The sequence below is a fragment of the Vollenhovia emeryi genome, unplaced genomic scaffold (assembly GCF_000949405.1).
Source record: "Vollenhovia emeryi isolate VEMERY1.0 unplaced genomic scaffold, V.emery_V1.0 DF939143.1, whole genome shotgun sequence".
NCBI lineage: Eukaryota > Metazoa > Arthropoda > Insecta > Hymenoptera > Formicidae > Vollenhovia > Vollenhovia emeryi.
Genome location: NW_011967223.1, coordinates 1,286,744 through 1,300,565, shown reverse-complemented (window position 1 = coordinate 1,300,565; position 13,822 = coordinate 1,286,744). Strand labels below are relative to the sequence as shown.

General features: G+C 47.6%; 1 protein-coding gene across 2 annotated transcripts in view; it reads left to right on the top strand.

The window, feature by feature from the left end:
* The first annotated feature begins 2,949 nt into the window (after positions 1–2,949).
* The window catches only part of LOC105566660 (carbonic anhydrase 5A, mitochondrial), a 20,381-nt gene continuing 9,508 nt past the window's right edge, over positions 2,950–13,822 (top strand). Inside the window, exons 1-3 of one of the 2 annotated variants that reach the window (XM_012020840.1) lie at positions 2,950–3,479; positions 10,794–10,994; positions 13,204–13,325. In XM_012020840.1, the coding sequence (XP_011876230.1) occupies positions 3,443–3,479; positions 10,794–10,994; positions 13,204–13,325 (360 nt within the window). In that variant the 5' untranslated portion in view covers positions 2,950–3,442. Of the gene's footprint in view, positions 3,480–10,556; positions 10,580–10,793; positions 10,995–13,203; positions 13,326–13,822 lie in introns of those variants that run through there. The other variant, XM_012020841.1, reaches the window with a different exon arrangement.

Here is a 13,822-nt window from a genome sequence, read left to right as displayed (position 1 = left end):
AACGGAAGAACCAAAATCCGCGAAAATACGGCATATCGGATCGAGCTCACGCTTCGAGATGGATCGCGCGCCGATTGTCTCGAGACCATGTAATGGTACGGCTCGTCGGATGAGAAATTATATTGAATTAACGATATACATATACAGATATCTCTCGCTGAGACTAGTATACTGACAAAGAAACACGTGTAAAGTTAAGAGTTAATAAAACCATTTTAGGGTACTGCGTGACTCATCTTTGCACTCGCTCTTCGGGAGCGAGTCGTGATTGGAGACGTCATCTCCGAACATCCCACAGCTACGGTTCATCGATAACAGTCGCACGACGTAAAATTAATCTAGCTGATTAATTAATCAGGTATCAATGGCATTTATTAATAGCTTCCGATCGGGTTTATTTAAATCCTCCCTTTACACAATTCTTGACATTTTCTTTGTGTCTAATTGGTACGATCGCGTGTGATACGTTCGATCGTCGCGTGAAGAGAAATTTAATTGAATTATAACTTACAATAGATTTAAATTCATACGTTTTACATTTTGGAGACGTGCCATTTAGATTTAGCGCTTGAAAAATAGCTCTTTTATTGCTTTCGCAAAGGTCTGGCCGGTTAGGAGGACACCCATGCGTGTAAGTGACTCGGTATCTCGTAGATAAGATTGCAAATAAGCGCATTAAATGTGATGTAACGCGAATACACGAATTCCCATGGTTATATAAGATTTTCAAGACCGCGGTACGATACGATTCTTTATTCGTCCCACGCGTCGGTGTTCCACGTTGACATGCAAAGTAGTTTACGTCGCTGACTTGCATCATGCGAGGAAGTAAGTACACTTTTCACGTTGATTGTCTTAAGCAAGGTTGCGACTTGCAACAGAAGAACGATAAGAGAGCTTAAGACAGCTTTACGGGAATTTTTTCGGAAGTAACGAAGTAAGTAAACTGATATATCGCGCTTGTTTGTTCAAGGATGAGTGGCGAGCAGAGGGTGATATCGTTCCGTTTGTATATCTATCTTTCGGGCATTGCAAATCACAATATTCTAATTTTCTATAATTTATACAGGATGTTCAAAAACAACTGTTCAATATTTATATGGTAGGCAGGACACACCGTACTGACAATGAGTAAGAAATAAACATAGGTCGAAAACTCAACCGTTTCTGAGATATGAACATTACAGGCTTCTACATGTCGCATGCGACGTTCTCCCTCGATCCCCTGGTTATAATCCGTTGGGCTCTTTTTTATGGGGATATTTGAAAAGCATAGTGTATTCTTCGCCGATAAATGTCTTAGAAGAATTACGTGACCGAATCCAGCGTGCTTGTCAAATAATTCGACGGGGACCTGGAATTTTCGAGAGTTCGCGACTCGTGTAAGAAGATGCCAAAGCGTGTATGGAAATGGGAGGAGGACATGTGTGGAACACCTTCTGTGAATATCGAGACAATAATTTAGACAGATTATCTTCTCCTCACGTCGCATGCAACATAGAAGCCAGTAAGTCAATCATATAACGCTAACATACAAAAATGTTTTATATCTTGGAAACGGTTGAGTTTTTGACCTATGTTTATTTAGGTTTTTTTTACTCAGTATGGTGTGTCCTATTACACGTTTCTCCCGTTGCATATCTATGCGAAAGACCTAAAATTGAGTCTTGGGACAATCTCTCGTGCCGGGAGGAAATCCGACGGTTTACGGTTCAAGCATTGATCGAGTCGAGAAGATAAAACACTGCCGTCAAGTGCCGTTGAGACACTGTCGAGTACAGCGATGGAAAACCTAGCAAAATTAATTTACACATTAAGACATGTTTTAAACAGCCGAGCGTATTGATAATCAACAGGAGAATCCGCTGGGAATCATTAATTTTTATTGAAGCTCTCTTTATTGGAGCAATAAAGACGAAATTATGACGCTGTAGCTCGTAGCACACTTTGTGACGTAACATTGCTGGAGCGACGTTATCTGTGAGTGATAAAGGGAGCCACATGTATGTCTCTCTCGAGCGGTTGGATTGTTCATCGCTTGCAAACGCGAAGGAAGTAAACGTAGATAAACGTGTCCCCTTCGAGGAAGTGATTCGCAATCTAGTCTTGTCGTTGCAGCTCCATTAGCTAAATATATCTTCTCTGCAACAGGATCAAATAGAAATACAAGCGGCAAGAATTGCCGTTACACTTGTTCCCGGTGTGTTTCGCAGATTCTGCGATAAAACTGAAAAGATACATTTCGCGAGGGAGAAACTACTGTAAAGAAAGCCGCGTGAATTTTATTGAGCCACCGTTGCGCATGAATTATATTCACCTGAAAACGACAATGGAAAAGATTTATCAAGACTTGGCGCATTTGCTGGGCGAAATGAAATTAACATAATTTTAATGCGGTCTCAAATAAATCAATACCAACTGCCATTGAGCCGACACCAGCTCCAAGTTTCGTACGCGTCGGGACGGAATGAAGAATTTCGCTTTCTTAAAATATTTAAAGTATCTTCGGAGATTGTCAACTCCATTCAAGGAATCGAGTTACACAGGACAACAACAGGTCGCTCGTTCCAGCTCGTATTCGAAAGAGATTTATTTAATATTTAAATCTTCCGGCGAAACGAATCCTCCCGGAAAGCAAGTCGTATGAATAAGACATGCCGGTTATTATTTATCGATCATCGATCCGCCGGCGTCGCATGCGCCGCCGTTGCGGCTGCCGTTCGGCGTTGCAAATCCGAGGCGTCGGCGTGCTCCTTTGCATTCGAGCGAGCGAGAGAGGAGAATGAGACAGAACGGGAGAGAGGAGCAACCCCGACGCCACGGATTTGCGATGCCGAACGCAGCTGTTGTATGCACGTGTGCACGCGTGGCGGGCGCGCACGTGTAAATATTTACCGGCGCATGCGCGGCTGGCGCGTCCGCGCGGTCACGTGACCGCGCGCGATATAAAGCGGTGCCGATGCGCCGGCCGGTATTGCCGCCGTCGGAGTAGGACGCGTGTAGGCCTGTCGCTTTCCCGATCGCCAAGGAAAAAGCAGCGAGGTCGAGAGAGAGACTCGGCGTGCCGCCGCGTGAAAAGGTATCGAACACCTCAGGAGGATACGTGCTGACGCGCCACGGGCCTCTCGGCTCTTCTCGCACTTGGAATCGAAATCCGCGCGAAACCCCCGTGCGGGTTTCGCGAAGTCGCAAGATCGCGGAGGCCGCGGACCGCGCCGGCCTCACGTCCGTCTCGGGAACGTCGCGGGGCTTCAACGTGGCCGTCGAGACGGTCCCGGCGCTACCCAGACGCACCGGCGACCGCGGAACGCGGGTGCTCGTACGCCCGATCAACGCGAGTCGACGCGCGAGCAGCCAGGACGAGCGGGTGCAGATTCTACTCGGACCTCAGTTTCGCGGGTCTCAGCTTACCGTAGTGCCCCGGGCCGAGCCGGACGCGAGGATGGGCTCGAAGGACGAGTGGGACTACTTCCGGAACGGTAAGAAACATAGAAATAGAAGTCCTTGGAGCGCTCCCCCGAGTCGGGCATGTGGCCCCGGAATGGGCCTTAAGCCCGTATCAGACTACGGATTGGGATTGGGATTAGATTGAAATTTAACCAATCACAGTAAAGTTTACTAATCTTAAGTTCAGTAACTTTTGGTCTCTGATTGGTCAAATTTCAATCTAATCCCAATCTCAATCCGTAGTCTGATACGGGCTTTAGTTATTCTATTGTCTTCATTCGGACCCCGGAGTCGGTTTGAAGCTCCAATTCGAGGCCTAGATGAGGAAGAAAAATTTATGTCTTTAACTTCATTCTAACCCGCAAAAGAGAATGTAAAATATTTTGTCCTCTTTGAAACCTCTCAGGCCGAAGAGGATCTACCGAATCTCCGTTGATTACACTCGCATCGGGGCCTCTTTACTCCTGAAATAACGACTCTTATTCAATATATTCCTAAAGACCTCAGTTCGACTTCATTGCTCCCAAGTCAACGATAATACACGGCTAAGCAAAATACTCGTCGCGGTCGCGCGTATCCGGCACGACTCGCGCAAGTTTCGTTCGCGAGGATTTGGATTGCAAATAAACAGCACGGATGCGTAAACAGACGTTACGTAGGAAACGAAGAGGATCTCGGAGGCAATTGTAATTCTCGTCCTATCCGTTGTGCTGTCGATGCAAATTAATTTTAATTCCTAGAACTAGGGGACGATAAAAAGTAAGCTCGATCGACGTTAAAAGTTCATTTGCATCGGTAGAAGTGGACATTAGGATAATTAATTCCCGCGATATGCAATCGCGCGAAAACTCGACGATTTTCCCACGAATCGCGCCGGCCACCGCCCGGCCGTTTTCCTCGTACGTTACTTCTGATAACTTCGCACGCATCGCAATTATTGATCGGCGACTTTGTCAATCGTCGTGCATTCAATATGCATATAACAGGGATATTTCCGTGCTGGACAATCAGCGCTGCCGGACTGGCAGCCCGGTATCTCATTTCTAGATTAACCACGGACGCGTACGCGATAATTCCTATCGCGGCAATTAATTGAATCTCATTGCGAAACGGATCTCATTGTAGAACGAGATACTTTTCTCCTAGGAAGTGGTCACTAAACGAAAAAAAAAGTGCGACGGTTGAGAGTTTCGGGTAAAAAAACAAAGAGCGTAACTGATTAGAGTTTCTTGGCCTTCGGACACTCCGGTTAAATTCGACAAAAATTTTCTCCTTTCCCTCGCGACGCTGAAATAACTCCTCTTTGTCCCCCCCCCCCTCTCTCTCTCTCTCTTTCCCTCAATACATCCTACACTGAAAGTTGGACAATGGGCCCGTCAAGTTTTTCATTTCGTTACGAGGCCACGTGCTTTCTCAAGTTTTATGAAATACAAGAAACATTACGGAGACGATGGTCAACACGTGTGAATCTCCTTCCTCTTGATAGCGAATAAAGCGCGAGACGTTTCCTTTACAAAATGGAATCTCAGGAAAACTTGGCATCTGGAATAACCGCTTGTTTTGCTCTCGTGGGGATTATCGATCCCCGCGGCAACCTTAATTCTTGAAACAATAATATTTTATTAAAAATCTTTCGCCGCGAGACGTTACCGCGCGACAGCTCCCCCAGACATCTCAACTAGCTTCTCGCAAGTGTTATTGTTAGCTGCAATAGTTTTTATTAACTGAACTGAATAGCATATAGATGACACTTCGGAGATCCCTAAGTGGGGTTCAATTTTAATTAGCGCGTCTCCGCAGCGTCAAAACGCGGCCCACTAGACATTAAGTCGCCCGCATACCGATCCTCGGGATGCATGTCGAAACCCGTGGAAGGGAAAAAACCCTTGTCGGAAACTCGTTTCTTCTTCCTTCCCCCTGTTTCCGATCGCTCGATTTTCGTCTCGGTTTCCGGATGGTACCGCAAGCTCACTGACCCCGGGGGGCCATTGTCTTCCCGCTCGAATGCAGGGCGAACGGGCCGTGCCAAGCGACCGAGGGTGCACGAGGCAGGGGGAGGGGGAGGGAAAGTTTCTTTCCTCGCAGACCTCGTGGAACGCGGGACACGACTCCGCGGGGTAAATGAAAATCAATAGTTTTCTTCCGTAGTGGCCGTAGGCCGATGCACCTGTGTTCCCGCGCGTACACACACACGTATGCGCAACACACACGGACGGGCACGCACACGGGAGGCCGGAGGGGGTCGCAGACCCAGTTTCACTTTGTTCCGCCGCCGGAGTTGCCGTGCATGCCTCCGAAACCGCCCTTAATCTCGAGTCAATTTGTCAGCGCTATCTTTCGACCGATTGGTTGGCGCCGGGCGAGCCAGGGAGGATCGCGATTCCGCGATCCGACGCGTACGGATCTTCGGGGACCGGCCCGCTGCCAAAACGAGGGGGCGCGATCTCGTAGAGGGGGCGAGGGGACGATTAAAAGTCGCCTGGGTCTTGAAGCGCGCGCTCGCGGCCGCGCGAGGGTCTCGCGCTCGTTTGAAATTGATCGATGCATTCGGCCGTCATCAATTATTTCGGAAGAATCCGCCGCCGCTCGCGTAATTGCGGCCGCCCGCGGGATTGCCTTCCGAGCGGATTTATCTTGGCTCGCGCGCGCCCGGTGGATCGTGAAATTTCGAACGGCCCGGCCGATCGCCGGCGACCGTCTCGCGTGTGGAACGTATACCCTTGACTCTAATTCTAGTCTAGATATCCTCGGAACGCCGCGGCGTTGAAAATGAAATTACGCCCGTGCAAATTAATTCGGATTCCAGGTAATCGAGGTCGGCGTTCTGATGCACGAAATCGCGCGAGCGGCGATCCCCTTATTTGCGTATTCCGCCCGCTCGCCTAACGAGTACCGGAACGTCGGTTCCGATCGTGCCTGTAAGTGAATGAAGAAGACAGTTATTCTATCTCAGTTAATTAGCATATATATGAGACAATTGTAAATGATGTACGAACTAACAGGCAGGACTGGCCGTGGAAGATTGCGCGAGCTGTAACAAGCTGCAAGTCTCGAAATGACACGTTAAAGCACAGATCGTAATTAAAGCCAATAAGGATGCAGGGTTTTAGATCGGGTGACTTAAGGCTAAAGTCAGCGACACACGATGCTACTTTTCCTACTGGATTCTTTACGAGAGCCAATCAGGATTTAAGCCAACGGCACGCGGTATTATTTTCCCTACTGGATTGCTTACGAGAGCCAATCAGGATTTAGCCTCAAGTCACCCTATTGGCTCTCGCAAGCATTCCAGTTGGGAAAAATAGTATCGTGCGCCGTTGACAGTCGGAGCCGAGGTTTCCTTTCCTTAATCAAATCGAGCCCTTTTTTAGAGCAATGCGGCAACGGAGAGGACCAGGACGTTGAAAGATTAATGAGAACCAAAGTAGGAAAATTAATAAACGACACAACTGGCAACACATGCCTCAGTGGTCGAAGCGACGAGACGTAGGGGAGGTCCAGGTTCAAGCCCTGGCTGAGGTAATATTTTTCGCAAATTTCTCTAATTAGAATTTGCCAGTTGCGTCGTTTAGGGCCAATTTCACAAACGGTCCTAACGGTCGGTTAACTGTTAACCAGAGTTCAGTCAACTTCCTATCTTTTTCTGTCTTGTTAGCTAAGAACAGACAGAGAATCGATCGACCTTCGGTTAGCAGTTAACCAACGTTTGCAAAACTGGCCCTTGCTAATTTTCCTACATGGGTTAATTATTCACTGGCGACAATAAGCCTTTATTCTTATTGCTAATGAGAAACCTTGTGCAAGAGGTCTCCCGATTCGTGCGTTATACACTTGTACGCCGCTCGCTATCGCAGTGCTTCCTATCGATTTAGGTTGTCGCCGGTTGAGGCGAATGTGATTTCAATCGAGTTCCATCCAGGACAAAAATAGAAAGCGCTCTCGTTGTTGCGTTAAGATTAAAGGAACAGGAGATTCCATTTTCCCTCGGGTGACGCCAAGTCTCAAACGTTTCCCGACGCGATCATCTCGGGGTCTTTGTGGACGGGCGCTCCGAGAGTCGCGAGGACTTGTCTTATCTACAGGCCCTCGTCCACGGCGGCCGTCTCTCGCGTTTCGCGAAAAAGGTCCCGCGGTTTACGGGCGCGAAGGGGATGATGACATTTCGCGAGCGCGCGCAACGCAAAAGTGGCGAACGTCGGCGCGCAAATATCGCGCCGGGCGCGTGAGAATATCGGCGGGAAGGAAAGTCGGCAATCTGAGAATCGCGCGGAGAAATCCGCGAACGGTCGCTTCTTCGTTCGCGACGATTTACTCGCAAATTGCCCGCCGACCGACGAGGCCTCCGCCATTCTAGGCTCCCGCTTATTATGCACGCGCAGGTGAAACCTACATACGGCGACTTATTTGCACATTGCGTTCGTTAATACGAACGGCGGCGTTTTATCTCTTCTCTGCTTTCCGAACGATTAAACGCGCTGTATATTTTAAAATTAACATTTGCTCACGCGAATGGCAATAGTCGCCGTTCAAAAGGAAGATCGACGTGCGTCGCAGCCTTTTGACCTGCGACTCGTGAATATTGAATAGGAATTTTTTGCTGTCTAATAATACTATACAGCATTAAGGGTATAAATAAAGCGAGAAGAGAGATTCCACGCGATATCGAAATATCGCAGAATGACACGTGGCAGAAACGCGCTCTGTCATTAAATGACAATTTTTTTTTTATATACGTAACGTAATATCGAGTCTCTCCGATAATCACGGCGGACGGGCTCGGGATTACAACATTAAATAATCTACAGGCGGAAAATGTGCGTGTGCTTGCACGTTAAGCTGATTGGTACAAAAGGATTGCGATGTCGAGAAAGAGGGAGAGATTTGCCGAGTGCATTGACGATATTCCGCACTTGGCCTTACGTATATTTCCTGTGACTCGTTGAATCATCACGTTGCAAGGTTGAACGAACCTTCAAACGAGCGTCGTTCTTACTATCTTCTCTGCAACAGGGATTCGAATCGTCACGTAGACCGGCGATAAAATCAGTCGTATCGGTCGTCACAATCTCTCAATGGCAATAATATTTTGATGTCACTGTAATTTTCCGTCGTTCACATTGATAATTATTGTGATTAGGGCTTTGGCCTGTTGCGACGAAGGATCTTCCATATTCTTGACCCCAATAATGAAAATCCTTCATGTTAAATACAAAGTTAATTTAATATCACATAAGAATATCTAAGCGAATTGATCAAAGTCCAATATTCCCGAGAATAACAAACTAAGTAGAGAAAAGTGATGTTCAGGTAACTCGAGTGTACGTTTAGATATTGAAACTGCCCAGGCCACATACATATATCTGCAACCGATAAAAGCAATATAGATTGTCTAATCGCCACTGATTTATTTCCATTCAACGTTCTCGCGGTGTTTGCAATCCGCTGATAATTTTCATTTCAATCAGTTATCTCTGGCAGAGCGCCGTACGCCCGCGTCGCTTCGCCTCGCGTACCGTTATCGCCGTGTTTTTCGGTCCGAACCGGATAAGCGGCCGCTTTGTTACTACCGCGGAGCTATCCTTCAATGGGAATTCACGTGACGCCGGTCTCAATGCCGCGGGCGGATTTCTTACGCTCTTACGCGCCGCGAATGACTAATTCGTCTCACTCCGCGGAGCTACCGCGCTTTCAATTTTACGGACGATTGTGCGGGTAGATCTGAAATCCAGCCGTGAGGTCTGCGTTCAGGGTCACCCTGTTATTTCTCTAACGTTATATTACGAGAATATTATATGACAATAGTTTGTAACACCTCATACATTCGCAGCCGTGGCCGGGAATTTTACGTCATTTTATTTAGGAAGGCAGTCGAGTATTTGGTCCCGGAACGCCCCGATTATATTCTATTTTGTCTTCATTTGGACCTTGGAGTCGATTTGAAACTCCAGTGTGAGACTCAGATGAGTAAAAAAAATGTGTCGGACCTCATTCTAACCCTCAAAGAAAATGTAATGAAATATTTCATCCTCTTGGAAACTCCTTAGGCCGAACAGGATCTACCGAAGCTTACTAGTTACTTAACAATAAATTTATTTCAAGTTCGTCAAAACGAGCGTTTGACCAGCTATGGATTTTGGCACGCGACTTCCAGTTTTAGGTTGCGCACCAGAATTGCCAGCGAAAGTGCCAACGATAAATTTTAAATATTATCTTTCTTGATTTTTATTTCATGCCGCCTAGAGTTCTCAGAGTTAATCTCTTTCATTTTTCCCAATGTATAAACAATGCCTGCGCTTGTATTGTACGCGGTATGACGAAGCGCGGATCGCCGGGACTAATTTAATTCCGCGAATTTAATTGCGTTCTAATGGCGACCGATTGATCGCAACATCGAGTGAGACACGATTCGCACGAACACACTGTACCACTTATATCATAAATAAACGCGATTCCGCGAAAATCGACGCTGAACGTCGCAAATCTCTCGTTCTCGCGCTAATCAATCGATCAGCTCGTTTAATTCGCGCGTTCATCTTTCTTTGCTCTCCCGATCTTCGGCGCGCTAGAACGTCGCGTTCGACATCTAATTACAAGGCAAACAACGTTGGGATCACGTGTCCCGATAAAGAAAGATTAATGCGTCGGCACGTGACGCACGTCGCCAGATAAGGAGTGTGCGAGATTATTAAGGATATGCTTGATCAGCTTTCGCGCGTTGTCGAAACTGACGCTCGGCCTGACATTCGCAGGCACTATTTTTTAATGAGCGTTTTCGTTAGTAGGCTTATTGAACGCGTAATAAATTACCCTTCGTGGATTATCTCTAACAAGAATTCGCTTATCGCCTCGTCAGTGCGTCGCAATAAGCGAACGTTATTCGTCCCGGAAATGTTATTCGCATTTTTTTGGCGTTCATCTGTATATACGTTAAACAGAAAGAACAAACTTTCGCGGTTGAAGGTGGCCCGTGCAGACCGGAATTTCGATAAATGCGAACTTGAATCTATTATCAGCACGTGACGTGCAACGTGATAAAGAGTTTGTTTCGCGCTCGGAGCTTGGCATGCGAACTTTCTTAATTTGCTTGAGCTCGGTCTCGTATCTCCGTGCGGTACTATCTCGTTGTGTCACGGTATGAATGCCGTGCCAGTTATCGCAAAATTATATTCGCGGATCGATTATGAAACGAGGAAAACGCTCGTCCGCTTTTATTTCCGCCGATCCTTGTCACCGCGACAAATTTGTCGCAATTCATTGCGACTCGCGATACTAATCCTCATTCGTCAACGTAATCTGAGTTTATATGCATTTCTGTTTTTTCTAATTTGCATGTGCGCATGTTGCAGGACCCAGCACGTGGGTGACGAAATTCCCCATGGCAGCCGGCTCGAGACAGAGTCCGGTGAACATCGAGACCAAGCGGGTGGAGTCCGATCACGAGGCCCTCAGCAGCAAGCCCCTGCGTTGGAAATATCCCGCCACAGCGTCCCGGAAGCTGGTCAATCCCGGTTACTGCTGGCGGGTGGATACCGACGGCGAGGGGACATGTAAGTATCGCACTTTGAAATACGGAATCTCGCGCCATTCGTCTTTTCGCGCCCTTAGCTTCCCGAGTCGAGGATTTGGTCCCGGAATGGGCCTCGATTTATCTATTCTGTGTCTTCATTTGGACCTCGCAGTCGGTTCGAAACTCCAGTTTGAGGCACCTAGATGAGTAAAAAAATTGTATTTAATCTCATTCTAACCCTCAAAGGGAATGTAATAAAATATTTCACCCTCCTTGAAAGCTCTTAGGCCGAAGAGGATCTACCGAACCTCCGTTGATTACACTCGCCTAGGCTTCTTTACTGCTAAAATAGCGACTCTTGTCGAGCCTCTCTGAGGTAAAACATTCAATACATTTTCTCCGACACAGAGACCTTAGTTCGACCACCTCATTGTTCCCAATTCAAAAATTATACGAGGCTAAAGCGAGGCCAAAAAAATATTCGACTCGGGTTTCCTCTCGCCTTCTCTTCTTTACGCGAGAATTTCACCGACTACTTATCTCGGACAACGTTCGAAAACGTCGCTCGGTGAATTCAGCGATGTCCAGCGACAATGATCGATCTCGAGTTGATCCATGCATAAACACGCGAGCGAAAAAGCTGTTTTCCTGCAAGAAGGGAGGGAAAAGTGGGGCCGCGATTGCGGTCGAAGCTTTGAATTGCAGATCGTCGCGGCTGCAAAGTGCGGCGATAAGTTGCGAAATACTGTAATGCGCGGCCGCTCGTCCATCCAGCGATGGAGTGATCCAGTATAAATTTAGACGATTGTGTACGCGATACCCGGCCTCGCATTCCATCTTGAGCGTGCTTCTGCAAACATTAACGTTGGCAGCGGTGCCGAACGCGATTAGAGCCGCGTTACATCCGCGGCTCTCGCGGCGAGCCGTGTAAAGGCCGTTCTCTCTCCGCGCACGAATGAGTTACGTAATGCTTTTTATTAATTTCGTGCATCATGCACACCTTACGTAAGGAGCGAACGCGATGCGATTTGTTTTGTCACGGTGTTATGTATTTCCGAGATTACGCGCCGTCGAGCGAGTTCTCGCGCGGCTTCGGCCGCCCGATCCCGCGTCCACGATCGCTACGAGGGTTTTCACTGTCGACTTCGTGCCACTTAGGGCCTTTACCTTCGTACCGAGTACGCTCGGGGCGTATTCGAAATGAGGACGACCGTGCCGTGGCGTATTATGTGTATTCATATGTGGCACGAAGCGAAGCAGAGCGCTCTACCACGGCGATATGTGACACAAAACAATAGATAGGATGTCGCGATAATAAAGTCGCGACGTCACCTGTCGAGCACTCGCCGCGAGAAGAGACCTTTTCGAGAAATTCAACGTGCGGAAATTACCTACCAGCATTATTCAAAAGTGCATATTTGCTGAAAATAATACGGGGACGGACGATCGATAGCTAAAATAAAGGCCTTCCTAAAGCGGAGCGTGGTTTTTATATTTCCTTTTTTCTTTTATGTATGCAATAAAGGTCTGAAATAACATTCGGAGCGCACAAACGTCTCGCGGAAATTTCTCACCGCGCCCGCTGCGCATAATAAATAACTCGTTTGTAAACTCGGGGAAAATTTAACGCGTAAACACGGACTTGGCGCGCCGAATTTTCCCGAGCGATTCATCACGGATGAACTAGAGGCGTGAAATGCAAAGTGATAAAATGCGTCGCGACACAAATGAGTCACGCGGTCGTGCAAATGCGACCGATCCTCTCTCGTTATAGCCCCCGTTCGCGCTAATCAAGCGTATCCTGCAATAAAGCGGCCTGCCCACTGACCCCGCGATTTGCGTTACGCTCCGCGTTCCTGACGCCTCCGTAGAAGCGTGCTCCGAAAATCTCCCCTAATTTCGGGCCTGAGCAGAAAGTTTGTCGTGAGTGTTTACGATCCCGTAGTCAGACGCAGGTCGATGTCGAAAGTCCACGCACAAAGAATTGCCGTAGACGTATGTCGTCTTGCGTTGCGACGAACGCGTAGTAAGACGCAAGTCGATGCATTCATCACATCGCAAGGCGACACACGTCTACGACAATTCTTTGTGCGTTGACTTCCGACATCGGCCTGCGTCTTGCGACAGAATCGTAAACGGTTACGACAATCTTCCTGCTCAGGCCCTCAGTCGTTCACTCATTCAATTGCGTCGGCATTGCCGTGTCGCACATCTGTCTCGTCTAACGTAACATCTCGATTTGCCTGCAGTTTTGAGCGGCGGACCGCTGATGGACGATGTCTACAAGCTGGAGCAGTACCACTGTCACTGGGGATGCAGCGACTCCAGGGGATCCGAACACACGGTCGACGGACAAGCCTTCGCCGGAGAGGTACGGAATATAATTGGTGAAAGAATATATAATTGCCTCTTCTTCAAGCCTTAACGTAATTGCCCTTAATCCTCTCACGACCGAATTACTTTTTGCTTTTAAGCTTTTCTTGATATAATAATTTTTCAGTAATAGAAACGCGTGCTAAATTATTGAGTCCTTTTAAATGTTGCAAGTGGCGCTTGTACGTCCAAGCCCAAGTGGTCATGAAAGAATTAAACCGACTCTGCTAACGGCAGTCTAACGGCTTTAAAAACGACGAGCGAGTGCAATTGTTCCACTTAGTAGTCAAAGTGTGTTGCTCGTCAAAGTATTTAGCAGTCACATTGGGCGTATGATTCACCGTGTTTGCGATCATCCGCGGAGGAGCTTATGGCGGCATCGAGACCTTGTCCGAGAACCGCAATTTATTAACGCGACCATTTTACCGAAGATAAACCGTGGCTCTAGTCTTAGTTATTAGTCGCCCACAAACACGTTACGAGCGATGCGAGAAA